Consider the following 25,954-nt stretch of genomic DNA (forward strand, 5'->3'; position numbering starts at 1 on the left):
AGAATTCTCAATGCTTAACAGAACTGTTAACACACACATTAAAGGAAACATCACCTCACCTTTATATATATATATATATATATTGACTTGTACATATAATTGTATAATATGTACAAGTTCAATCAATACCTTGACTGAAACAATGCAATGTAACCTATATTACTACCATCTTGCAGGTATGCCACTGTGTCTGTTGCAAGTGAAGCTCAGGAGAGCTTCAAATCATATATGAAAAATAAATATCAGTGTTTGAATGAACTAATAACAAACCAAGAAAACCCAAAACTTCTCTGTGAGATCTACACTGAGCTCTACATCACAGAAGGAGAAATCAGTAATGAACATGAGGTGAATAAGATGCAGGACACCTCCAGGAGAAAAACAACAGAAGACACAGCAATCAAATGCAAAGATATCTTTAAATCTTTATCTGGACAAGACAAACCCATCAAAACTGTCCTGACAAAAGGAATTTCTGGCATTGGAAAAACTCTCTGTGCAGAAGTTCATTCTGGACTGGGCTGAAGATGAAGCAAATCAGGATGTCCACTTCATATTTCCACTTCCTTTCAGAGAACTGAATTTGATGAAGGACCAAAAACTCTGTCTGACTAATCTCCTTCATATATTTTTTAAGGAAACAAAAGAAACAAACATTTCCAGCTTGCAGAAGTCACTTTTCATTTTTGATGGTTTGGATGAGTGTCGTTTAGATCTAGATTTTCAGAGCACTGTGAGTTTGTGTGATGTGACTGAATCAGCATCAGTAGAAGTGCTGCTGACAAACCTGATCAAGGGGAATCTGCTTCCCTCTGCTCTCATCTGGATAACCTCCCGACCTGCAGCAGCTGATCAAATCCCCTCTGAGTGTGTGGATCGAGTCACAGAAGTACGAGGATTCAACAACCCACAGAAGGAGGAGTACTTCAGGAAGAGAATCAATGATCAGAGTCTGGCAGACAGAATCATCAAACACCTGAAGTCATCCAGGAGCCTCTACATCATGTGTCACATACCTGTGTTCTGCTGGATTTCAGTCACTGTTCTAGAGAAAATGTTGGGGGAAGCAGAGAGTGGAGAGATCCCCAAAACTCTGACTCAAATGTACACACACTTCCTCACCATTCAGACAAAAATCATAAGAGAAAAATACACAAAGAACCAAAAAGCAGATGAAGAAATACTTCTCAAACTGGGCCAACTGGCTTTTCAGCAGCTGATGAAAGGAAACCTGATCTTCTATGAGGAAGATCTGAGAGAGTGTGGTATCGATGTTGAAGAAGCATCAGTGTACTCAGGTGTGTGTACACAGATCTTCAGAGAGGAATCTGGGCTGCTCCAGAGTAAAGTGTACTGCTTTGTTCATCTGAGTGTTCAGGAACATCTTGCAGCTCTATATGTGCACCTGACCTTCATGAACCAGAAGAGAAATGTGCTTAATCAGAGTTTGTTCTCTGCACTTGTGTACTTCTTCAGAAAAGAAATTACAATCTATGATGTACACAAGAGTGCTGTGGATCAGGCCTTACAGAGTAAGAATGGACATCTGGATCTTTTCCTTCGCTTTCTTGTGGGTCTTTCACTGAAGTCTTGTCAAAGTCTTTTACTGGGCCTAGTAATGCAGACAGAAAATTGGACCTACAGTACAGAGGGAACAATTCAGTATATCAAAAAGAAAATCAGAGAGAATCCCTCTGCAGAGAAATTTGTCAATTTGTTCCACTGTCTGAATGAACTAGGTGACCATTCTCTACTAAAGGAAATCCAGTATTACCTAAAACATGGAGGTATAGAAAACAGCAAACTCTCTTCTTCACAGTGGTCAGCTGTGATTTTTGCATTGCTAACATCAGAAGAAGAGCTGGATGAATTTGTCCTAAAAAAATATGGTGCAGCAGAACATGTTCTTCTCAAACTGATGCCTGTGGTTGAAGCATCCAGAACAGCTTGGTAAGTAATGCTCAGTACAACTGTTACATTGTACAACCTCAAACCACTTGGTCAAATGCAGATTATAACAAAAACTGAGTTTGTTCAGTGTTTGTCTAAAGCTACACTATGCATTTTGTACAAATTGAAAAAGTAACAGTGCTGTTTCAGGAGGACAACACACATGATGCGTTGCCAATCACCTTGTAAAGTCAGAAATATTCATGTAAAAGTCAGAGGTGTCAAGTGGAACACCTCTGACTTTTAAATGATAAAAGGATTTCACAGGCCATTTTTACACGGGTTTAAAATAAGGTCTGGCTTGATGTTTAGGTCTCAAATGCAAAATCATTACAGAATATATACTGATGACGAGATGTGATGATAGTAGATAATTCTGCATCATTGGAAAAAAATGTCGTTCACCAAGATTTGACTGAGTTCTCTTTAAAGTCTCTTTCAACACTCTCGCAATCATCAGATTTATCTGCTTGTGGAAGGAGTCCAAAGCACCACTGACATTACAAAATGTCTTTTCACACATTGCAAGATTTAGCATCTAAATAAAGTGTATTTCGTATTTTCACTCGTCACATAAATGTCTAAAATTTTACTATGCAGGTGAAATTGTCCACATGTCAGTATGCTGTAGGTGCCCACATACACTATATGATCAAAAGTATGTGGACATATTCACATACACCTATATGAGCTTGTTGGACATCCTATTTCAAAACTTTGGATATTAATGTGGAGTCCCTGTCCCCTGTGTTGCTATAACAGCCTCCTCTCTTCTGGGAAGGTTTTTCACAAGATTTTGTGTCTGTGGGAATTTGTACCTATTCAGTCAAAAGAGCATTTATAAGGGCAGGCAAGGAGAAAGCCTGGCTCAAATCTATGTTCTAATTCATCCCAGCGGTGTTCAGTGGGGTTGAGGTCAGGGCTCTGTGCAGGCCACTGGAGTTCCTCCACACCAAACTCTTTAAACCATAGTTTTTATGCTCTTTTTTTGTGCACAGGGCACGGTCAATCTGAAGCAGGAAAAGGGGTTCCCTGAACTATTGTCAAAAAGTTAGAAGCTTATAACTGTCTACAATGTCATTGTAGCTTTGTAGCTGTAGCATTACATTTACCCTTCACTGGAACTGAGGGGTCCAGCCCAAACCTTGAAAAACAGCCCCTGACCATTATCCCTCCTCCATCAAACTTTACTGCTGGCACTATGGCACTATTCCCGTTGATAGCACTCTGCTAATATGTGTCAAACCCAGATTCATGCATCAGACTACTAGATAATGAAGCATAATTCATCACTCCAGAGAACACATTTCCACTGCTCCTGGGTCCAGTGGTGGCAAACCTTAGACCACTTCAGCTGACACTTTGAATTGCACATAGTGATTTTAGGATTATGTGCTTGAAACACATTTCATGAAGCACTCAACATACAGTTTTTGTGCTGATGCTTCCAGAGACAGTTTGAAACTTATAGTGAGTGACACAGTAGTGCATGAGGTGGATAGGTGATTTTATGTGCTACATGCTTGGAAGCCCTGCTCTATGAGTTTGTATGGTGTATCACTTTGTAGCTAAGCTGTTGTTGCTGCTAGGTGCTTCTATTTTACAATAATAGCACTTACAGTTGACAGGGGCAGATCTAGCAGGACAGAAATTCCACAAACTGACTTGTGGCACAGATGGCATCCTATGACAATGCCATGTTTAAAGTCATTAGTACAATCCATTCTACTGACAGTGTTTGTCTATCAAGACTGCATCAATGTGCTTACTGTACTGCTGTATAAGAACTGTATCAAGTCATATCATAGCATAGCGATTGCGTTATTGAAGTACTTTCTGACTATAACCACTAATGACTTTGCATCAGTTTTTCAGACCATCTACAGAGTTTTGTGCGACACTCTGCTGCAAAAGTATCACGCCGGACTAGCATGTCACATAGTGTCATGTGGCAAAGTGCTGCAATAGAATGCCGGCAGGGAGAGCAGATAAACATCAAGTTCAAGCTTATTTTCACACGCTACTCATCTAGATGTAATAAAATAAAGCATTTAACATCACTTATCAAGCGTTTAACATCACTTATTAGTTTAATACCTTTACACCCCTAAATACCAGGGGATATTTCACACACTGGTCTTACTGATGGGTTGATATCACAGTGTAAGGATTCTAGTGGTTTAACAGGTGTCCAGGGACAGATTCCAGATGCATTTGATGGTTTCCTAACATAAAGATTTCCTACAGGAAACTGGTGGTCTCTAATGGTAACCATTAAGCCAATTCTCATTTGAAAACAAAACCATCAGGTTATAAACCTAATGCCTAATGGTCTTTTTTTCATTAGGACCTTCACAAGTTACACAGTTTAGACTGCTGTGAACAAATCTGTTGTTATTAAGTTAACTAAAGATTTGCTATGTGCCATGAATATTAATGATACTGCCTATAAAGCATTAGAGCAACTCAGGTAAAAAAAAAATGCTATGCATGAATTGGGTCACAGTGGTGTCTTTCCACTTGACTGATTTAATTTATATTTTTAACCACCAAATAAAAATATTTGATTAAATAGAAACATCACATATTTTTGTTAATTCAAAACATCTTGTCATTCTGTCAACCTGTGGAATTAGAAGAAAACAGTTAAACAATCTGGTGCTGTGGTTGTTAAGATTTTCCTAGTGTTACTTGTTTGTTTTGTCCTGTGACAAACTTGGTGCTGTTCAAGATGTTTACTGCCTTCTGTCCAGTGACCCCTGGGATTGGCTCCAGCAGCCCCTGTGACCCTGGGGCTTATATAATATGTGTGTTTGTATGTGTGTGTTATGTTTTTGTTTGATTTTGATATTTTGATTTACACTATTGACATTATAAAGCATATAAAGCATAAAGAGCTTTTGCTCATTGTTTATTTGCTGCTAAGAGGCCAGTTTGAATGAATCAAGCAAAACTATTCTAAAAAATCTTTGATTTTGAGGTACACTTTTAAAGCACTCTGCATTTAACCCATCCATGCAGTGAAACACCACATACACACTAGTGAATGCGCAACACTAGAGGGCAGTGAGCACACTTGCCCGGAGCGGCAGGCAGCCCTATCCACAGTGCCTGGGGAGCAGTTGGGGGTTAGATGCCTTGGTCAAGGGCATTTCAGTCACGTACTGTCAGCTCAGGGGACCGAGCCGGCGACCTTCCGGTCACGGGGCTGGTTCCCTAACCTCCAGCCCACGACTGCCCCAGATATGAAATATGCGAGTGTACAGGACCATGGTGGTGTTGAAAGCAGAAGGCAGGGATTGAAATGGGACAAACCTAACACTATGTGAAAAGCAACGTAGTGTTAACTCCAGCAGCCCCCGTGACCCAGAACAATAAGCCGCTTAGATAATGTGTGTGTGTGTATGTGTGTGTGTGTAAAATAGGTCATACATGGGAGTCGATAAACAGGCAAGAAAAGAATGCTCGGTATGCTCATGCTGAGACAATACTTTGCAAAGTACTTAGCTAAAACCTGAGATTGTATACTAAACTAACAAAGACATGAAATGAGGAACAGGTGTGTGTGTGGTTAGAAGATCGCTGATAGGTTGGTTTTTTAGAGTCCTGAGTCATGTGAAGCAGTGGTGGTGAAACATATGAAGAGGTTCTATATCTGGCTGTTGTGGTGGCAAAATGTGAACATTGGGAGTTGGTGGTAACAGTCACTGACCCATAGTCTAGCTACACACTGAAATCAGTGCAGAGAAGATTGGATATTAAGGCAGAAACAAAGTTTGGGTTTTTGTGACATTGTATTTTTTTAATTTGGTTCAGTTGGTTTTACACTGCAGTGGCTAAAGTGTATCAAATCGATTAAATTTTGTAATATTGTAATTATAAGTGAATGTTTGTTTATTTATCAGAAATTTTTCAGGGATACAAGTGCTCTGTTACTCTCACATTTTCCACCACTTGAGCCAAAATACTCCTCCTTTACAAGAGAAAAAGAGATGCTTAAAATCAATTTGCATCACATTCAAAGCAATAATGATAAACCTAATGTGATATCTGCTTTTTTGTTTTTGATTAGTTGTCAATTTGAATGTAACCAATCCGGTCACTGATGCAATACGTTTTGCAATTCATGTACCAAAATTAAAAGCATAGCTTCAGTATTATTTTGTTTATTTTATTACTCTGTTGTTATTAACAGCAGCTTGTACTGTAAGAACAATATGAGTATCTGTAAAAAGTCAGATGTTAAACAGGCAGATTATGCAGACAGTACAGCCCTGATGTTCTGCTAGAAGAAGCAAAAAAACTTGCTCTAACCACAATTCATTTGTTTGTGTGCACTGAAGAATGGGAGGTCTATCAAAATAGACCTAACTAAAGATAAAGTTTGAGAGGTCTGAGAGTTAGAGCAGTTTCTTACAATGGTCAAAATCAAACGAGGGAATTCAATATCAGGACACACTTTTCTCAGTGCATGTCCATACCTCAATGTCTACATAATCAGCCTGTTTAACATTTGACTCTTTGCTGACGCTCCTATCATGTTTGCAGGATGAGCTGCTGTTAATAATGGCAGATGAGCAGTAATGAAACATTTTATTTTGTCACACAGACCACATAACTTATTTTTGATAGGTTGGGCCAGACCTCAGCTACCTGTTTGATTGATTTCAAACTGACACATAATTAAACCAATCAAGAAGATAGAGTGTTACTTTTCTGAATGCAGTACATGCAGATAATAACCATCTTCATTTTAATGCTTCACAATGAAAGCAATAATACATTCTATTAGAAATATAAATGAGCGATAGATGTGGGTTTTATGTTGTGATAAACTAGTGAAAATTAAAACAATTAGCTGCAATCTGTGGGATCCAAGCACCAAGAGGTCAGTGAAACCTTATGTGTTAGTCTCTAAAACACGTCAACATTCAGTCTTCAATGGCCAAAGCACTGCAGACTTCAGCATGCAGACTTATTAAACACACCTAATTCAGCTCATCAGCTATTTATTAAGGCCTACCCCCTAGGCAACCAGGCAGGGACCAAACTGGCGGCAGTGGGGAGGAAGGAGGGGAATGACGAAACATTGGCATCTGAAAGCAGCAAAGCAGATGCATAAGATGTGTCATTTTAAAGACAGGTTGAAGCTCGTGATTGGTATTGAGTGACATAGCCTTGGAGTCTCCCTGGTAGAACTTGTACTAAAGTTTTTATTTCTACCAGAAAGACTCCAGAGACAAGTGTGAAGAAAGAAAAACTTTAATCTTGATAGGATTTAACAATTTGCTAGATAACATTTATTGTAAGTTAAATTCTTTGACACAGGCCCTATCATCAGCCCAGGTCTTGGAACATCTGGACCCTCGCAGATCCTACCACGGCAGGGGCAGAGCCTACCCTCAAAGATTACAAGAGATAAGAGTTACCCACCAAAGGAGACCTGAATCAAGTAGTCTGAAAAGAAACATATGAGATATTATTAACAAGATACACTATGTGGACAAAAGGACACCTACACATTACACCAGCTTTTAAGACATCCCATTCTAAATCCATAGACATTAATATGGAGTTGGCCCACCCTTTGCTGCTATAACAGCTTCCATTCTTCTGCAAAGGCTGTCTACAAGATTTTGGAGTGTGTGGGGGGGGGGCGGATTTTTGCCCATTCATCCAGAACAGCATTTGTGAAGTCAGACAGGTATGATGGAGGAGAGGACCTGGCTTGCATTCTCTGTTTTAGTTCATCCCAAAGGGATGAGGTCAGGGCTCTGTGCAGGCCAGTTAAGTTATTTTACATCAAACTCACCCAACCATGCCTTTATGAACCTTGCTTTGTGCACAGGCACAAAGGCACAGTCATGCTGGGTCAGAAAAGTGCCTTCCCCAAACTGTTCCCACAAAGTTGGAAGCATAAAGTTGTCCCAAATGCTGAAGCATTAAGATTTCCCTTCACTGGAACTAAGAGGCCTAGGCCAACCCCTGAAAAACAACCCTATAACATTATCCCTCCTCCACCAAACTTTACAGTTGGCACAGTGCAGTCAGACGGGTAATGTTCTCTTGCCATTCACCAAACCCAGACTCATCCATCAGATTGCCAGATATAGAAATGTGATTCATCGCTTCACAGAATATGTTTCCACTTCTCCAGAGTCCAGTGGAAGCATGCTTTACACCACTCTATTCAACGCTTGGCATTGTGCTTCCTGATCCAGTACTTCCAGTTTCAATAATACCACTCACAGTTGATGGAATATTTAGGAGGGCAGAATTTTCGCAAACTGACTTATAACAACAGTGCTATTACAGTACCATGCTCGAATTCAGTGAGCTCTTTAGAATGAACCATTATTTCACAAATGTCATTTCTAGCTTGAAATTGAATGCCTGTTAACATCCTACAAATTGAAGAGGTTATAAATGCAAACTTGATAATTGTAAAAAATAAATGTAAAAATTGTGGTTACAAGGACTGGAGTAACTGGAATCTGTAGAGAAAAAAACTGAACGGTATAAACAAAGACCACATAGAATTATAGGCTTTAAGAGTCAAAGGGGTTAAACCTTTCTTCACCTAACATTTAACTGAATCTACTAAGTGCTCTGCAGAGCTTTCCGCTTGATGGCAGTGCAGTTCCCATGCCAGGAGGTGATGGAACCTGTTAAAATGCTCTCCACAGTACATGTGTAAAATGTTCTGGGGATGCAGGGGTTCATGCCAAACCTCCTCAGCCACCTGAGGTAGAAAAGGCACTGCTGTGCCTTCTTTGCCACCCGTGTGGTATGTTTGGTCCAAATCAGATCTTCTGTGATGTGAACACTGAGGAACTTCAAGCTGCTGACCCTCTCTACAGTGGCTCCATTGATGGGGATGGGGGCGTGCACTGTCTCTTGCTTTCTGAAATCCACTATGAGCTCCTTGGTCTTGTCAAGATTGAGAGAGATTGTTTTCCTAGCACCAGTGTGTAAGGAAGCTTACCTTCTCTCTGTAGGCCTCCTCGTTGTCACTGGAGATCAGGCCCACAATCGTGGTGTCATCTGCAAATTTGATAATGACATTGGAGCTGTATATGGCTGAACAGCCATGGGTGTACAGAGAATACAAGAGAAGGCTGAGCACACAGCCCTGAGGAGCTCCAGTGTTAAGGACCAGTGAGGAGGAGGTGATGTTGCCCATCCTTACCACCTCGCGTCAGCCTGTCAGGAAGTTCGGTATCCAGCTGGACAGAAAACTGTTCAGACCCAGATCCCGAAGCTTAATTTTGAGCCTAGAGGGCACCATAGTGTTGAATGCTGAGTTGTAGTCCACAAACAGCATTCTCAATATGTGTTCTTTTTGTCCAGATGGGAGAGAGCAGTGTGAAGAGTCAGGGTTATTGCGTCATCAGTGGACTGCACTGGGTCCAGAGTGGCAGGTGGCCAGTTTGAAGCATGCAGGAACAACTGAGAGGGAGAGAGAGACTTTAAAAATGTCTGTAAACACTCCTGCCAGCTGATGTGCACAAGCTTTGAGAGCGTGTGCAGGAATCCCGTCAGGACTGTAAGGCGACCATACCTGATGGGATCCCTGCATGCACTCTCAAAGCTTGTGCACATCAGTTGTGTCAATCCTTGTGCCAACAGCAGGTTGGTGTGGATGACACTGTTATTTATCTACTGCAGAAGGCACATTCCCATTTGGACCAGAAGCTCTGGACAAGACTCAACAAACTGATCAAGAAGGCTGGTTCTGTCTTGGGATGCTCACTGGATGGTTTTGAGGTGGTGGTTGAAAGGGGGTCACTCAATAAACTCACTGCTATCATGAACAATACATCACACCCCCTCCATGACCTACTGGTCAGACAGCTGAGCACCTTCAACAACAGACTCATTCAGCTCCACTCTAGCAAGGAACGGTACAGGAGATCATTTGTACCAACAGTGATCACACTATTTTGATTGTGACATTATTGTTTACTGAGCCACTCATATTGCACTGCCACTTTGTTTATTTGTCCACCAGTATTGCACATTATTGCACATGGAATACAATGCCTAATTAAAAATATGAGGGCTACTACAAAATTTAAAAGTGATCAAATAATTCACAAAACTTGGTCAGGGTAAGAAGGAGAATAGAATGGGCAAATTAACAGGAGTTGAAATTTCTTTAATTTAGTGGCCTTTCCCCACCTTGCCAGAGAAAGGCAATGAGAACAAACAGACTTCGGATGGAGTTCCTTGCAAAAGCTACAAATGTAAAAAATTACAATTAGAATAAAAGCAAAAACAGCAAGTTATTACACAAGACGTTCCCATTAAAACTGATGAAATGGTGGCCATGCTTATCACGAGGAGCACTTAGATGTTTAGCACCATGGACAGCAGGTGCAGCTGCACTATTGAAGATTCTAGGGCAGAGGGCAGAGGAGTGACAGTGAGAACCACAAACAGCACAGGCCAGTGTGCAGCAGCCACTGAAGTGGCAAATCAGCAAGTCAGTGTCCACAACAGACTAGTCCAGTCTGAAAATTTAGAGAGAAATAAACAATGTAGACTTTGCCGAAAAAGGCTTGTAACGTTTGTAAAACGGTGTACCACCATATTGCTGACTAAAGTCCACTATCACGGTCAAATACAAGTCCAGCTCCTCCCTCCTCATTTAGGGTAAACTTGACACAAAATGTCTCTATAGATGCCAAATGTGATAACAAACTTCCCAAAAGATAGATTGCACTGAAGCCGATGATCGGATGTTTTAAGAAAAACAAACTTTACCACAATCAACCATTTGTCCGTCAACAGCTGGAGAGGGGAGAAGCAGAGAGGCCAAATTAATGTTCTGACCGTGAAGGATATCAGACCCCATGCATAAAGATACAATTATAGATACAGCACAGGGAACAAAATACCTACCTGTGCAGGCACAGCAGTGGAGAGACTGAAAGAAGGCAGGGTTGATACATCAGAGGCACCAGGGAGGGGCACAGCAGGAGGAGCAGAAGCCAGGGCCAACAAAGCTGAAGAGGTAGAGCGGCCAGGGAGATCCAAAGACGAAGGCAGACCACATCCAGGCCGGAGCTGAAATGCTTCTCAACAGCATGCAGCCTAGACTTAAGGCTCTGAACAGCATTTTTGAGATTCTCAACAACTTGAATTAGCTGGAGATCAAGGGCAGCCGGACTCTGAGCGAAAGGATGTGGGGAGAGCGGAGTGGGGGAAAGCAAAAGAGCAGGGGACCTGCAGGACCTGGGTGAGGAGAAGAAAACATCCCTGAATGCTTTCTTACAACTTTCGTGAGCTGTCCAGGTGCCATGGAAACAGCAGCAATGGCGTCAACTGGAATGGGAGGGCAGCCTTAAGGATTAGCAGCCAGGAGGAGAAAATCATCAAATCGCTGCTAACTGGAATGCCGTGATCACCCAAAATCTCCAAAATCCTCTCGGACAGTCAAGGAGACTAGGGAGATTCCCAAGCATGAATACAAGCAGGTGATTTGATAAAAACTCAATTAGTAGTAAAAACACATAAATTTAAAAGTTTTAACAATTGTAACTTTTCAAAAGCCTTGTATTTGCACAGTTGTCAGATCTGGTTGTATGCATGACTTGGAACAATTTGTTTATTTAAGTCACAACTCCATAGTTCCTGTGCAGTTTTGAGACAATTTAATTAAAGTTCACAGCCTACTTCAAAAAGCTCTTTTTCAAACTTTGGATAACTGCAGAGAAATGAAAGAATTTTAAAAGATGTCTAAAAAAATGTCTATTTTAGTGTATAGCATGACATGAAGTGATTTAATTTTATGAAAATCAAATAACCAGAATTGTATCCAGAATTTTACAACCTCAATTCCAAAACTGTTGGAACACTGTAAAATGTAAATAAAAACAGAATGCAATGTTTTGCACATCTTATAGACACATATTTTATTCCCACTAGAACATATCAGATGTTAAAAGTGAGACATTTTACCATTTCATGAAAAATTTGAACTTTGGCAGCAATGCTCAAAAAAGTTGGGACAGAGCCATGTCCACCATTGTGTAGCATCCCCACTTCTTTTAACACAGTCTGTAAACGCCTGGGAAGAGAGGAGACCAATTGCTGGAGTTCTGGGAGAGGAATGTTGTCCCATTCTTGTCTGATGTAGGATTCTAGCTGCTCAACAGTCCTGGGTCTTCTTTGCCAGATTTTTCAATTTATGATACGCCAAATGTTATCTATTGGTGAAAGGTCTGGACTGCAGGCAGGCCTGTTCAGCACCCAAACTCTTCTTTTGCAAAGCCATGCTGTTGTGATGGATGCAGTATGTGGTTTAGCATTGTCTTGCTGAAATATGCAAGGCCTTCCCTGACAGAGACATTGTCTGGATGGGAGCGTATGTTGTTCTAAAACCTCTATATACTGTTCAATATTTATAGTGCGTTTCCAGATGTGTAAGCTGCCCACACTATAGGCACTAATGCAACCCCATACCATCAGAGATGCAGGCTTTTGAACTGTGTGCTGATAACAAGCTGGATGATAACAACAGAACCATGCCTGTTTTTAATGCAGAGCTGCCTGAGGGCCTGAAGATCATGAGCATCCTACATTGACCATTGGCCTTGTCCCTTGCGTACAGGGATTTCTCCAGATTCTCTGAATTTTTTGACAATATTATGTACTGAAGATGGTGGGATATCCAAAGTATTTGCAATTTTACATTGAGGAGCATTTTTCTGTTACTGTTCCACAGTTTTAGGTGCAGTTTTTTGTAGATTGGTGAACCTCTGCCCATCTTTGCTTCTGAGAGACTCCGCCTCTCTAAAATGCTCTTTTTATACACAGTCATGTCAGTTAGTTGCAAATTGCTCCTTGAGCGGTTTTTATTAGTACCACTTCCTTTTCCAGCCTTTTGTTGCCCCTGTCCAACTTTTTTGAGATGCGTTGCTGCCATCAAGTTCTAAATGAGTTAATGTTTTCCATGAAATGGTAAAATGTCTCACTGTCAACATCTAATATGTGTTCTATGTTCTATTGTGAATAAAATATGGGTCTATGAGTTAAGAACAGAGATGGTTCTGAGATCAGGTCCTCCTCTTTTGCACAATGCTGCCATGAGGTGAGAAAGATGGCACATGAGGGGGTTGAGAGAATTCTTAGAGAATTCATAAACTTGGTTGATCAGATTTTGACCAGATGTCCTGGCACCTTGTGATTCCTTTTTGTATCTGTAAGTCAAAACGGTAAGTTTTGACCCAAGAATTCTGCTCAGTTTATGAGTAAACGTAGCCAAATCCGTTACACAATAAAAATCCTTGAACAAAAATTGGAATAAAATTACTTGCCCTACTGTTATATATACAATAAATCAATTATAATGGTTTGTGTACCTGTGAAGGATTCCTGAGTTATTTTAATAAAAATTGAAGATGATGGACATGTCAGGATGGACCACGATATGACAGGGTGGACAAGAACATTTTATATTTACAAAAATGGCAATAGTTTCATAAACTCATTCATCATGCTTACTATTTAAGTGCCCTTGTTGCAGTGTGATGAGTGACAAAAGGTAATATTAACCTATTTTAACTCTTTTAACACCAATATCTTAACAGTTAACAGAAACTACTATTTTATTTAAAATATAAAAACAACAACAATAAGAAAACAATGAAAGGCATATACAATCATGTGATGAGGCAAACGCATTGCCCATCACCAGAGACTGTGTATGTGTGTGTTTGTGTAATACTTACCTGAACACCTACCTGTAATACTCACCTGATGCCTGTTTCCTAGTAGACTCAGCAAAAGGGAGGCAGATCAGATGGAGCTCACTCATGAGCATGCCGGAGGGCCCACGGCTAGCTCATTAGAGGGGTGATGTCTTTAACCTAGGTCACAGAAAACAGAGTGAGACAGGCTAGTAAATGTGCGCACTGTATGAAACATCTTACCGGTAATATTATATATTAAGGCCTTGTGACGGGATTATGATTTTATTTATCCTTGTTTTTAATCCACTCTTATAGGACAGCAACACCCCTGCAGAGTGGAATGGTTCAGCTCAGGTGATGCAGGGGTGGGGCTAAGCCTATAAGAGGTATGGGAAAGGTTCAGTAGGGGGCCTAGTTCGAGGATACTTACCTCAGATTGCGAGGAAACTGAGGAGAAGGGAGTAAAGCTAAGCTAGAGAGTATAGTCCTATGGCCTTGCGGCCTAAGACTCCTTATACTTACCTGTACTGCTATTGAGTCCGGTCAACTTTTTAACCACCATTTATTTTGTGTTTGCACAGTTTTTCTTTTGTATGTCTTCATTGTAAATAAATCACCCACCATTTGCAAAGAACCATTCAGAGTGATCCCATCTTCAGCCTGCAACTGCATTACCCATTCCGTCACAACCTACCCGGTGGCTTTGTGTCTCCTCATGGGGTTCGGCGAAGCATCGTCACGAATCAACTTCAGAAATATTGGCACCTATCATGAAAATGAGCTAATATTAATGTATAAAAAAAAACAAATGCAATGAGTGCCTCTCATTGCCTCAGTATTTGGTGGAGCCTTCCCTGGCAAGAATGATAGCACTCAGCCTCTTTCTGTTGTGTTCAACAAGCTTGGAGAACAATTGTAGAGGGACCATTTTTCCATGCAGAACATTTCCAACTCACTAAGATTCTTGGGTTTTCTCATGTAACCTGCCCTTTCCAGTTGAAACCCCACATTTTTAATTGGGTTCAAGTCTGGAGATTGAGAGGGCCATTGCAAAACCTTGATCGTGTATTGCTGCAACCACGTCTTTTGTGCTTCGAGTCATTGTCATGTTGGAAGATCCAAGCATGGCCCAGGTTCAGCCATCTGGCAGAGGCATCCAGATTTCACCAGACTTATAATTCATAAAATGTTCTGGTATTGAATGGAATTTATTATGCCACTGACCTTAACACAATCCCCTGGACCACTGACAGCAAAGCAGCCCCACAACATTAAAGAGCTACCAAAATATTTTACTGTGGGTATGAGGTGTCGTTTTTTGTACCTTGTCCCCTTTTTTGTAACATGACGATGGTGTGCATGTCCAGAAAGCTCAATTTTTGTGTCATCTGACCACAACACATGATTTCTTTTTGTAATTCCAATGTTGCTTGGCAAAGGTCCGATACTGGGATTTGTGTCTTGGTCTCAGAAAGGGCTTCTTTTGTGGAATTCATCCAAAACGATCCTGGTCATGGAGGTGGTATCTCAAAGGTGATTTTGAAATGGTGAAACCCCAAGATGCAACTAAACTTTGCAGTTGTGAAACGGTGATCTTCAGGCTTCTCTTTGCCTCTGTTTACTTCCTCCTCACTGTGCATGAGGGCAATATGCAGAAACATTCCCTTCCTGGCACTTTTTTTTCAACGGTTCTATGCTTTTGAAATTTCTTTACTATGGCCTTGATTGTGCTTACTGGTAATTTTCACTGCTGACGTGTTTTTTGTAGCTCTTCACAAATCTATGCAGCTCACCAGCTTGAGCTGAGAACTCTTGGGTTTTGCCCATGTTGATGGATGACAAAGGGATTTTAACTGTGTATTACCTCATATTCATACCCTGGTAAAATGGACAGTGAGCATAGAAGCAAGGAGGTGGTCATAATATTATGCCTGATCGGTGTATATTTGATTGTTTTTGCTCACTTTTTTGAGGGGTGTTAATATTTCTGGAGTTGAAAATACATTTTTCTGATGGTTTAGCACTTACTTTGAGTAGATGTTCTTACATCATTTTAAAGATATATTTTGATATTCCAAAATAATTTTAATCAACTCAGTATTTCAGTACAACAGGGTGGACATTTTAAGCTTGACCTCGGTATGGAGACAATGTGTGAAATATTAAGTGAAATTACCTTATTGTAATTATACTTATGGAACATGCAGCAGTAATCTTAAATCCATAGACAGTTTAAATAAACTGGACATCCCTCTGTTTTTAGCACCTTAATAATGCAAATCTCAGCCATGCCATGCAAATTACCCTACTGTTTGTAGGAGCTGCCTAGCAAAATTTGTAAGCCTGTTAAACAAACAAAAATCTTCACAACCATCCAGCAAAACAGCACGCTTTCACTATATAATGACTTTTAGTTACTAGTTCCTCAAAATTGCCTTTACTGTGATTGTCTATTTGTCCTGGTAAATAATTTTTTGGGGAAATAAACATTAAGCATTGAATGAAACATTGACAAAAAAAATATTAAGGAGCTTTCACTTCAAACACTGTTTTAAGAAACAGTCTTTTAAGTCAGAGCTTTATCCCATCATTTTCTTTACTCTTCTTCTTTAGAAGAAGAAAGGATCATAAGTATTCTAAAATGACTCAGATGTGCCTTTATTTTTGGACAGAAGAGAGCCTGAAATGAATGGTAGTGAACAGAAAACTTCTCTCAAATAGTCTTCCTGTACTTGAGCAAAGCTGGGGGTCTACTTTAGTCCTTTGAAAACTATATAGAGGTTGTGATATCACTAATGTCACTTTCTTAAAGAGGCAGTTATCCTGAGATGACAAATTCTTTGACATTTTTAAATAGCTTTATATTTTTATAAAAATGGCAAAATGAAAAAAAATAAAAATCATTAACTAACTGCTTTAAAACTAAGAAAAATATAGACATTTGTGAGAGTTGTTTTACTGAACCATTTAAAAGAGTCATTAAACCTAACCATGCAGCATTTCAGACATGTCAAAAATCCCATTTCAACATCAACATCATCAAAATCCCATCTCAACATCAACATGTAAAAGGTACAAAATATATTTTAAATTGAATTCAAATATTTAATGTGCTTATAGAGGCCTGCAGGTCACATGATGTAGCTCTTGAGTCTTTCTTTATATCTTTGAGCATTAAATGGTCTGACCATGGACTGAATTTGCTGGGATGCCCACTCCTGGGATAAATGGCAACTGTCTTGAAGGTTCTCCATTTGTAAACAATCCTTCTGACTGTAGAATGGTGAATTTTAATTGTTTGGATATGGCCTTATAACCCTTTCCAGATTAATAAGCAGCAACAATTGTTTCTCTGAGGTCATGGCTGATGTCCTTTCTGCCAAAGACTCTGATTTTGTAGAGGTACTCACACTTCTTGATGATTAACTCATCTTGTGCATTTGATTAGTAACACCTGGCTGCTAATTACTCTCTCTTATTTTCTGCAAAAGTTGGAAGAGTGTGCTTTTCTTACCCGATTACTAAATGTTGGTTTACTTTTGGGAAAAAAGGACTAGATATTTAAATCTGTTGGGTTTTTGTTTTAATCTCAGGTTAGTTTTTATTTATAGAAGTTGATAAAGGCCACACAATTGATATTTAAGTAAACATAACATAGAATTGACAGGGGTGTACTTTCTTTTTCCCACAACTGTACCTGGAATAAGTCATTTGAGCAATACAACTATTCAGCAACTATTCAGGCTGCACATCAGTTAACTAGTTAAAATCAGTTAATGCTAGTGAGCAATACTAGTCAGACAGCAAGTGTACATAAAACCTTATGACCAATGCTGCAGAGTGAGAAATCTTCACCCTGTTGTGCCTTCAGAATACCAGTGGTCGTTTGTGAGAGCTTGCTATTTATATATTTGGCAGCTAATACAGCTTATATAAGAAGTTAAAGCATGTAACAGTAGTGTTGGTGTATCCTGCTGATTTCCTTAGGATTAACCAATATACTGTATGCTTTTTTCTCCAGGCTTAATCATTGTAAACTGACAAAGAAAAGCTGTGCGGCTTTGGCCTCAGTGCTCAGCTCAGAATCCTCCTGTCTGAGACATGTGGAGCTGTCTAAAAATAAACTAGAAAATTCAGGAGTGAAGCTGCTCTCGGATGGACTAAAGGATTCTCAATGTAAACTGGAAGCGCTATGGTAAGTTTATTTAGTAACTTTATTTTGAGTGGTCCTTTTTAGATTAAATAAACCCTCAACAGACTCCCAGTAACATAAACAACATTTCAATGGGTTAGGATTAGGGCCAGGGTGAAGTTTAAGATTAGACTTGGGTTGAGGTTAAGGTTAGGGTTAGGATTAGGGCCAGGGTTAGGTATGGTTAGGTTTCCATAGTGGAAGTTCCATATAAAGTCTGTTTTATGTGACATGAATAGTACATTTACTTAATGTATGTATTATCTACAGTACATTTTTAAGATATTTACCTCAATGTATTCAGATGCTGCACTACTGCTACTTTACTGATATTCTGTTAAGTGTTTATTAATCATCTACAAATGACTATTCAAAATAAAGTGTTACTATTAATTTTACAGAGAACATCAAAGTAGGCATTTTGAACTCATAGTGACATTGAAGCAGTGGCTTTCATTAAGTATCACAACCCTGAAACGGATGCTTCATTTGCAGATCTACACTATTGCCACAAATGAATTTATATGAAATAATTCAATTCAATAGCTTGTCTCACATTAGGAAATCTGAAAAGGTGCTACATAGAACTATTTCACAATTTCTTTTTAAATATGATATGATTATTTGTTTGTTTTTTTTCAAATTCTGTCACTTTTCTTCAAACTGAGGTAAATGGTCTCACAACAATCAGCACAGCCATCTGAACCAACTCTTCATTTTGCAAAACAGTACAATTGCATTTCAAAATGAAGTACTACTGCTTTTGAGGAAATATACTTTTTAAGAACAAATACTGACCTCAATATTCCAAGACATCATTTTATGAGTAAATAATATATTCAACCATAGTCACTCAAGTATACTAAATATTAAACAAGTATATTAAATATTAAACATATTTATCTGGAGGTTTTCCCAAAATCATGATTGTTTACTGTAAGTAAAATATAATTTTGTAAAGACAATATGAAAGTTCCTCAAAATATGTTTGTGTGATGTGACTAAAAAGTTAACAACATATGATAATTACAAGTTATGACAATTTGCACACTTCAAAGAACAAAAGAACAAAAACATGTTTATTGATGTGTGTGCTCCTCTGAGAGAAGCTATGATGGTGCTCTGTGTTGCATTCTTTAGAATATGTGGGGAAAAGTGTGATTTAGTTACTCAGAGGCTATTACACTATAGCACTTTTCTATTGGCAGTGACATAGTGAATTAACAAAATATCCATAAATATTCCAAAATGCAGTACCCCCATTGCACCTACCTGTTTTCTTTCTGGAGTGTTTGATTGATATAAATAACAGTGGATTTGCTTACAGCTGTTTGACCTCTGATCAGCCTCTCTCAGGGACAAACCCTTGGTTAATAACTTTAATTATTACTATTACTAATAACTTTAGAGTAACTTTGAATTGCTGTCCTCAAAGGTGGACAGTAATGAGCTCTGTTCACTCAGTTCCACATTTCATACTGAAATGGCACTTTCCATGATGAATAACATTCATTTTAGGCCTCAAAACTCTTTAAAAAATTACTTTTTTCTTTGAATTATGGTGTTCTTGGAAGATTTTAATGAATATATTTCATAGAGACGTTCAATGTCAGTGAGGATGGACAGCCCAAAATCACCATATTAAAGGTGGATTCAGACATTTATATGGTTTTGTGATCATTGTTAATTTTGATCATTTTATTTTAAGTTCCCTTCACTTTTCACAGAATTAAAAAAAAAAACAACAAGTCACTTTATTGCTTTTAAGGTAATGGGACGTAAACTGAAGTCTGTTCATGCAAAGTGCCTTCAATTCAAGTAGACAGTTGGTGACTGAGAACAACTAGACTGCTTTGCTGTTGGTCTCATCTCTCATTTTAGAGTAGAATCTCTACAGCTGCTTAAGGGTCTTGCCCACCTTGAAGTGACCAACCATACCCAGTACTGATTTATGCAGGCTGCATGGCACCAGCACCTGCCAGTCACACTCACACACACAGCATAAACAGAGGCTGCCCCAACCCACTCAGAGCAAATTGGCTTTGCGTCCCTGTGAAGTTATATCTGTCCATTCCAGTGTCCACCCCACAGGTCTGGTGCAGCTAGGAGCGATGGCCACTGTGAACTTTACTGCTGTTTTAACTTTCTTCTCAAGATGCGCCCAGTACCTGCATTCCTTACCAGAGCACGAGCGACAGGACAGGCATTGGCATTACTATGTAGGCAGTGCTGAATGGAGAAGTTGTACTCCAGTAACGCCATGATCTACCTCGCCACCTGGCCCTCAGGCTCTTTGAACTGCATGATCAGAGTGCAGCATGAAGGGAACACCATACATGTAATTTTATTTTATAATTTTAGACCATAAGAATCCAAAAAGAGAAGAATAGAGCCTAACATTCCGTTCTAATAGGTGCAGTTCAATAAATGAATTTAGAGTACCTAAGTAATTTTTGAGATTACTAAAGTACTAAAGGTACTTTTATTTTCATTTCTGGCTCTTATCTTATCTTATCTTCTGCTGTTACTCTTCTTTTTTCTCTTCTTGTACTTTCCATCTTTCCTTTAATTCCATCTTTCCTCTCCCTCTTTTCTTATCTCTATCTACGTCTCCCACTTCTATCTCTCCTCTTCTACGTCACCACCCCCACTAACACTACTTCCTTTAAGTCTTACATGGCTTCTTTTCTTTGAAGCTCCCCATTCGTTATGTCTGCAATGCAAGGCGACCATCTGCAGCTGCACTGAGTATGGCTCCCTGGCTTCTTTCTTGCCATTCCATGGCAGTCAAATATGCGTTGACTCTGCTTAGCTGCACCCCAATTGGATGCTGCTGCTGCTTGGTTTCACTTTCTCCTTCATGGTTTCTCTCATTTTCCTGACGCAAAACTCAGGGATTATCTGCATGGGTACTTCATGCAAATGTATGTGTTGTATTGTCTGAAATAAAAATTCAAAGGTATAAAAGTATCAGATTGCCAAAAGCTAGCAGTGATATGTAATGGATTATGGCATAAGACATGTAACAATTACATTAGATTAACTCTGTGAGTATCACTCCCAGTTTCAGACACCAGAGGTCCAGAGGTGGTGGAAGTACACAAGTCCCTTACTTAAGTAAAAGTACAAGTAATATAGTAAAAAAAGTAAAAGTATTCATTTAAAAATAATTTCTAATTCAGTTTTTTAAACAGGATATCTTTTTATTCAGGGTCATCTAGAACACCCAAATATGTTTACATGTTTGATTTCCTTCACAAGAACTTGATATGAACATTGATGGAATGTCTATTAAGAAAAAAAATGCTGATTTTTATTTTAGCAGGCAGAAAGGATTTTCAGACCATGAGTTACATGATGCAGACCAGCCCACACTACACACACACACACACACACACACACACAAAATGTGCTAGTTAAACATATACAAACTAAAAACCTGAGAATAATTGAAGCCAAAAACTCCCTAACAGAACTAAATGAAGATTACATTAAAGTTAAATTAAACAGCTGATGTGCAAAGGAAAAACAACACAGCAATCTTAAACACCTAAACCTAATCATCATAGGCTAAAAAATATTGCCACAGCAGGCATGAAACATGTCTATTGTGTTTATGGTTTATATATGTCTTACCTGTAACTGGATGCAGCCCAGAGAGAAAACTGGGGGTATTTGAGAAGCAAGCACCCTGTTACTTGTGCAGATTTTGTTCGGATAGTGTGTAGGTGACGATGTCTGATGTTTGAAGGAGGTGTTAGAAATTCAGCAGGAAGAGTCAGGAGACTGGAGCTTTAGCGTTGACTGGAGTTTATTTACACATACAGAGTATGGGTGCAGCGTGGTTGATCAACAGTCAATACAAAGTGTCAGGAGTCTAGTCTTATTCACGTGCATGCAGACAATCATGCATGGGCACAGCTTGGTCATCAGTCTTTCACCAGTGCAGTTTAGTTCAGCCAAGTCTAGTCCAGTCTGATGAATACATGGTCTACATGGTTTAAGTAGAGATACTGGGGGTCAGGGGAAGAAGTGAGGTTGTTCTCACCTCAGGGGGAACAATACAGATAAAACACCAAAAGGCACACAACTGTAAGACAATACAGCTGACACAACAAAAAGACTACATAGGTTAAAGCATAGAAGAAGGCAAACGTGAAAAGACCTATACTTTCTCTTAGGGGCTATGTGCTCGATCTGTACTTCAGAAGATGCTTTAGAGGCATGGCATGCAAAGCTGGACTGCATGCTGCACACCACCTTTTGGTGAAATACATCTACTGTGTTTATTGTTATTGTCCTTATTGGTGTTTGTTAGTTAAGATATATTTGCAGTGTTGTGAGCCAGGCTGTGGCGTTAGTTAAGGAGAGTGTGTTGTGGTCACCGTCAGCAGGTTTTTTAATGCTTGAGATGACCTCCTAGCTGGTTTAGCTGTATTATAAGTGCATTTTTTTCTGGTTGTTAAGAAAGAGCACTTCTTGTAGCAGAAATAATGGCTTTTCTCATGTCTTCTTCTATGCTGTTGCCACATCATTTGTAATCAAGCTTAGAAATGTGGAAAATGTATTTATATGATGTATTAAATGTCTACTTGACAGTAATTATTAACCCTTTGATGACAAATGCATTTAGTGCTAATCTTTCAGTTGCAAGCATACTTGACATGTCTTTTATGTGATATCTTAATCAAACATAATGAACAGGAGAGAGAAAAATAAGGAAATCACATTGATCAAACTTGAACACTAATTTAATAGTTACTTTCAATACAATTTAAAATAAGTAACATTTTCTTATATTACAATATTTAGTTGCATTTTGCTATAAAGTCAAGAAGTCAATGTTCATTTTTTTGCTATTTTATAACCTGTAAGTATTATTTGTGGCACTTATTAAGGGTAAGACAGTGGTTATTCAGAATGAACAATTTCCACTTTAGTTATCAGCTTGCAAATTCATTCATAAAATATTTTAAATGTATTTTGTCATTTGCATGCTATTTGTTGTAATTGTAACTTTCTGTAATTGTATTTTTTGTCATTTGTAAATGTTTGTCAACTTCTCCTTTAACTATCATTCAGATCATACAGATTTGCTTTAGATAATTGTTTAGTGCAGTGTAAACACAGTTTAAAAATTTAAATTATATTACTTTATTTGAGTGAATAATTTGTGTCAGCTATAAATTGGATCCTCTGATCTAAGTGTTCATCTCCCACAGGTTCTGTTCTCTTTTCACAGATCAATTAGACTACCACTGTGCGAAATACCCCCAAATCATTTCAAACTATGTCCTATATATGATGAAATCCATGCTGCTATTCAGACAAGTCCAGCAGTCACAGAAAATGACCAGCAACACCACAGTACATGCACAGGCATGCACTGATAGCTGCAACTGGAGGACTGTTAGTTGAAGCTAAAATTGGCAATTGTCGTGGTTCTCTCCTGTGCTTTAACTGATCCAACCAGATAGCTAACGCTATTAATTTTTCAAGTGAGTCATTGATGTCAAGTGACATCATTCTTACAGGCCAGTTCAGAAAGGAAATCAGAATTCATTCTATTATGAAAAGTCACCAATAAAGCAAGTTCATTCCAACCTCTACCAGCCAAATATACCAAATGTACGAAATTCTAAGGTGTTTTCTGAAACCCAGCAATTACCCTGACAAAGACAGGTCAGCAATTCCCCCTGGGAGCAACTCGTTAGGGTGATCAAAAACTGCTTTGAACTTATCAATAAATAGTTTATAAGTATACAACTGAGCTTTTGGCCAGATTGCTGTAGCCCAATCTTAAGCCTTGCCGGTTAAACGAGATATCAAAAATGAAGTGCGTGAAAACATCTGCACTGATTTGGCATTCCATCAAATGTAACTGGCTTACTCACAGCAAACATGGTGGTTTCTTTGCAAGCAACAGGAGAAGCAGCAGCAACGATAGCTGAAGAACTAGGGGAGCTGAAGTTGAAAGCTGAAGTTGAGGAGTGACTTCTCCCATACTATTAGCAATCTGGGCTAACTGCTACTGTTGCTCACCTTGTTCTTTGGTAATATTACTGATGGACTATGTCAGAGAATCAAGGAGCTGGTGGTGTTGCCCAAGCATTTGCCCCTGATTACTAACAGCATTATGAGATCCTTATAATCTGTCGTATGCACATTGGCAATGTATTCTGTAGTGCGTCTGTGACAAACCAGACGCTCCTCTGCCATCTGTCTAGTGCTGCTCCCCCTGCTATAGAGATGAGCCATCCCTCCCCTCCCTGCCTTGTGCTGTACATACATACATACATACATACATATATACATATATATATATATATATACATATATAATATATATATATATATATATACACACACACACACACACATTTTCTCATATGCTCCAAGTTAATATATATATATATATATACACAGTATCTCACAAAAGTGAGTACACCCTTCACATTTCTGCAAATATTTTATTATATCTTTTCATGGGACAACACTATAGAGATGAAACTTGGATATAACTTAGTCAGTGTACAGCTTGTATAGCAGCATAGATTTGCTGTCCTCTGAAAATAACTCAACACACAGCAATTAATGTCTAAATAGCTGACAATACAAGCGAGTACACCTCACAGTGAACCACAGTGTCCAAATTGTGCTCAAAGTGTCAATATTTTGTGTGACGACCATTATTATCTAGCTCTGCCTTAATCCTCTTGGGCATGGAATTCACCAGAGCTGCACAGGTTGCTACTGGAATCCTCTTCCACTCCTCCATGATGACATCATGGAGCTGGTGGATGTTAGACATCTTGCGCTCCTCCTCCTTCCGCTTGAGGATTCCCCACAGGTGCTCAATTGGGTTTAGGTCTGGAGACATACTTGGCCAGTCCATCACCTTTACCTTCAGCAAGGCAGTTGTCATCTTGGAGGTGTGTTTGGAGTCATTATCGTGTTGGAAAACTGCCATGTGGTGCACTTTCCGAAAGGAGGGAATCATGCTCTGCTTCCAAATGTCACAGTACATGGTGGAATTCATGTTTCCCTCAATAAACCACAGCTCCCCAGTGCCGGCAGCACTCATGCAGCTCCAGACCATGATGCTACCACCTGACTGTAGGCAAGAGACAGTTGTCTTGGTACTCCTCACCAGGGCGCCTTGCTGCACAGGTGGCATCCTATCACGGTACCATGCTGGAATTCACTGAGCTCCTGAGAGCAACCCATTCTTTCACAAATGTTTGTAGAAGCAGTCTGCATGCCTGCATGCCTAGGTGCTTGGTTCTACACACCTGTGGCCATGCAAATGATTGGAACACCTGAATTCAATGATTTGGATGGGTGAGTGAATACTTTTGGCAATATAGTGTGTGTGTGTGTGTGTATTATATATATATATATATATATATATATATATATATATATATATATATATATATATATATATATATATATATATATGCACACACACACACACAATACATATATATATATATATATATATATATATATACACATATATATATATATATATATATATATATATATATATATATATATACATACACAAAGATATATATATATATATATCTTTTTTTGACATCTGACATTTTTTTCTTTAACATAGCTTGCTGTGACAAGTCAATAGAAACCAGACGCTTGTGGATGTTAAGATGATGGCGGCAAACAGCAAAACAAAATCAGGGCAGAGCATAAAGTCATCGTCGTAAAACAGGCCAAAAGGTTCAAAAACGTCACGTGAGCTTCCATTGAACTATGGGCAATGGAGTCTCTGTCGGAGTCCGAATCTGAGTTAGGTTGCTCAGTCACATGATCTCCCATGGGATTCTGGGAGTTGAAGTCCATTTCTTCATGAGAGCTTGCCAGATGCGTCACAGTACCCAAAGAGTCCGGGTGGGCCTCAGCACAAGGACAACCAGGACGACCACCACTCTCACCACCGGGTTTTTGAACAGGGGCTGAATCAGAGCTGCCAAGGCACTGGACCGGCGGATTCTCCTCACGAGAATTCCTCAGATGGGCAGGTGGAGAACTGGTGAGCCTCCTACGTGGATGGCCCCTGGGATGAGGAGCTGGCTTTTCGGGTTGCTGACTAT

The 25,954-nt window shown here is 39.3% G+C and overlaps 1 protein-coding gene across 1 annotated transcript in view; it reads left to right on the forward strand.

Moving 5' to 3' along the window:
• LOC118805376 (NACHT, LRR and PYD domains-containing protein 12-like) overlaps positions 1-25,954 on the forward strand; it is a 107,291-nt gene that overhangs the window by 38,744 nt on the left and 42,593 nt on the right. Inside the window, 3 exon segments of the mRNA XM_036566131.1 lie at positions 177-491; positions 493-1,950; positions 17,668-17,841. Of these exon segments, the coding sequence (XP_036422024.1) occupies positions 177-491; positions 493-1,950; positions 17,668-17,841 (1,947 nt within the window).

This window comes from Colossoma macropomum, unplaced genomic scaffold, assembly GCF_904425465.1.
Source record: "Colossoma macropomum unplaced genomic scaffold, Colossoma_macropomum, whole genome shotgun sequence".
Classification (NCBI taxonomy): domain Eukaryota; kingdom Metazoa; phylum Chordata; class Actinopteri; order Characiformes; family Serrasalmidae; genus Colossoma; species Colossoma macropomum.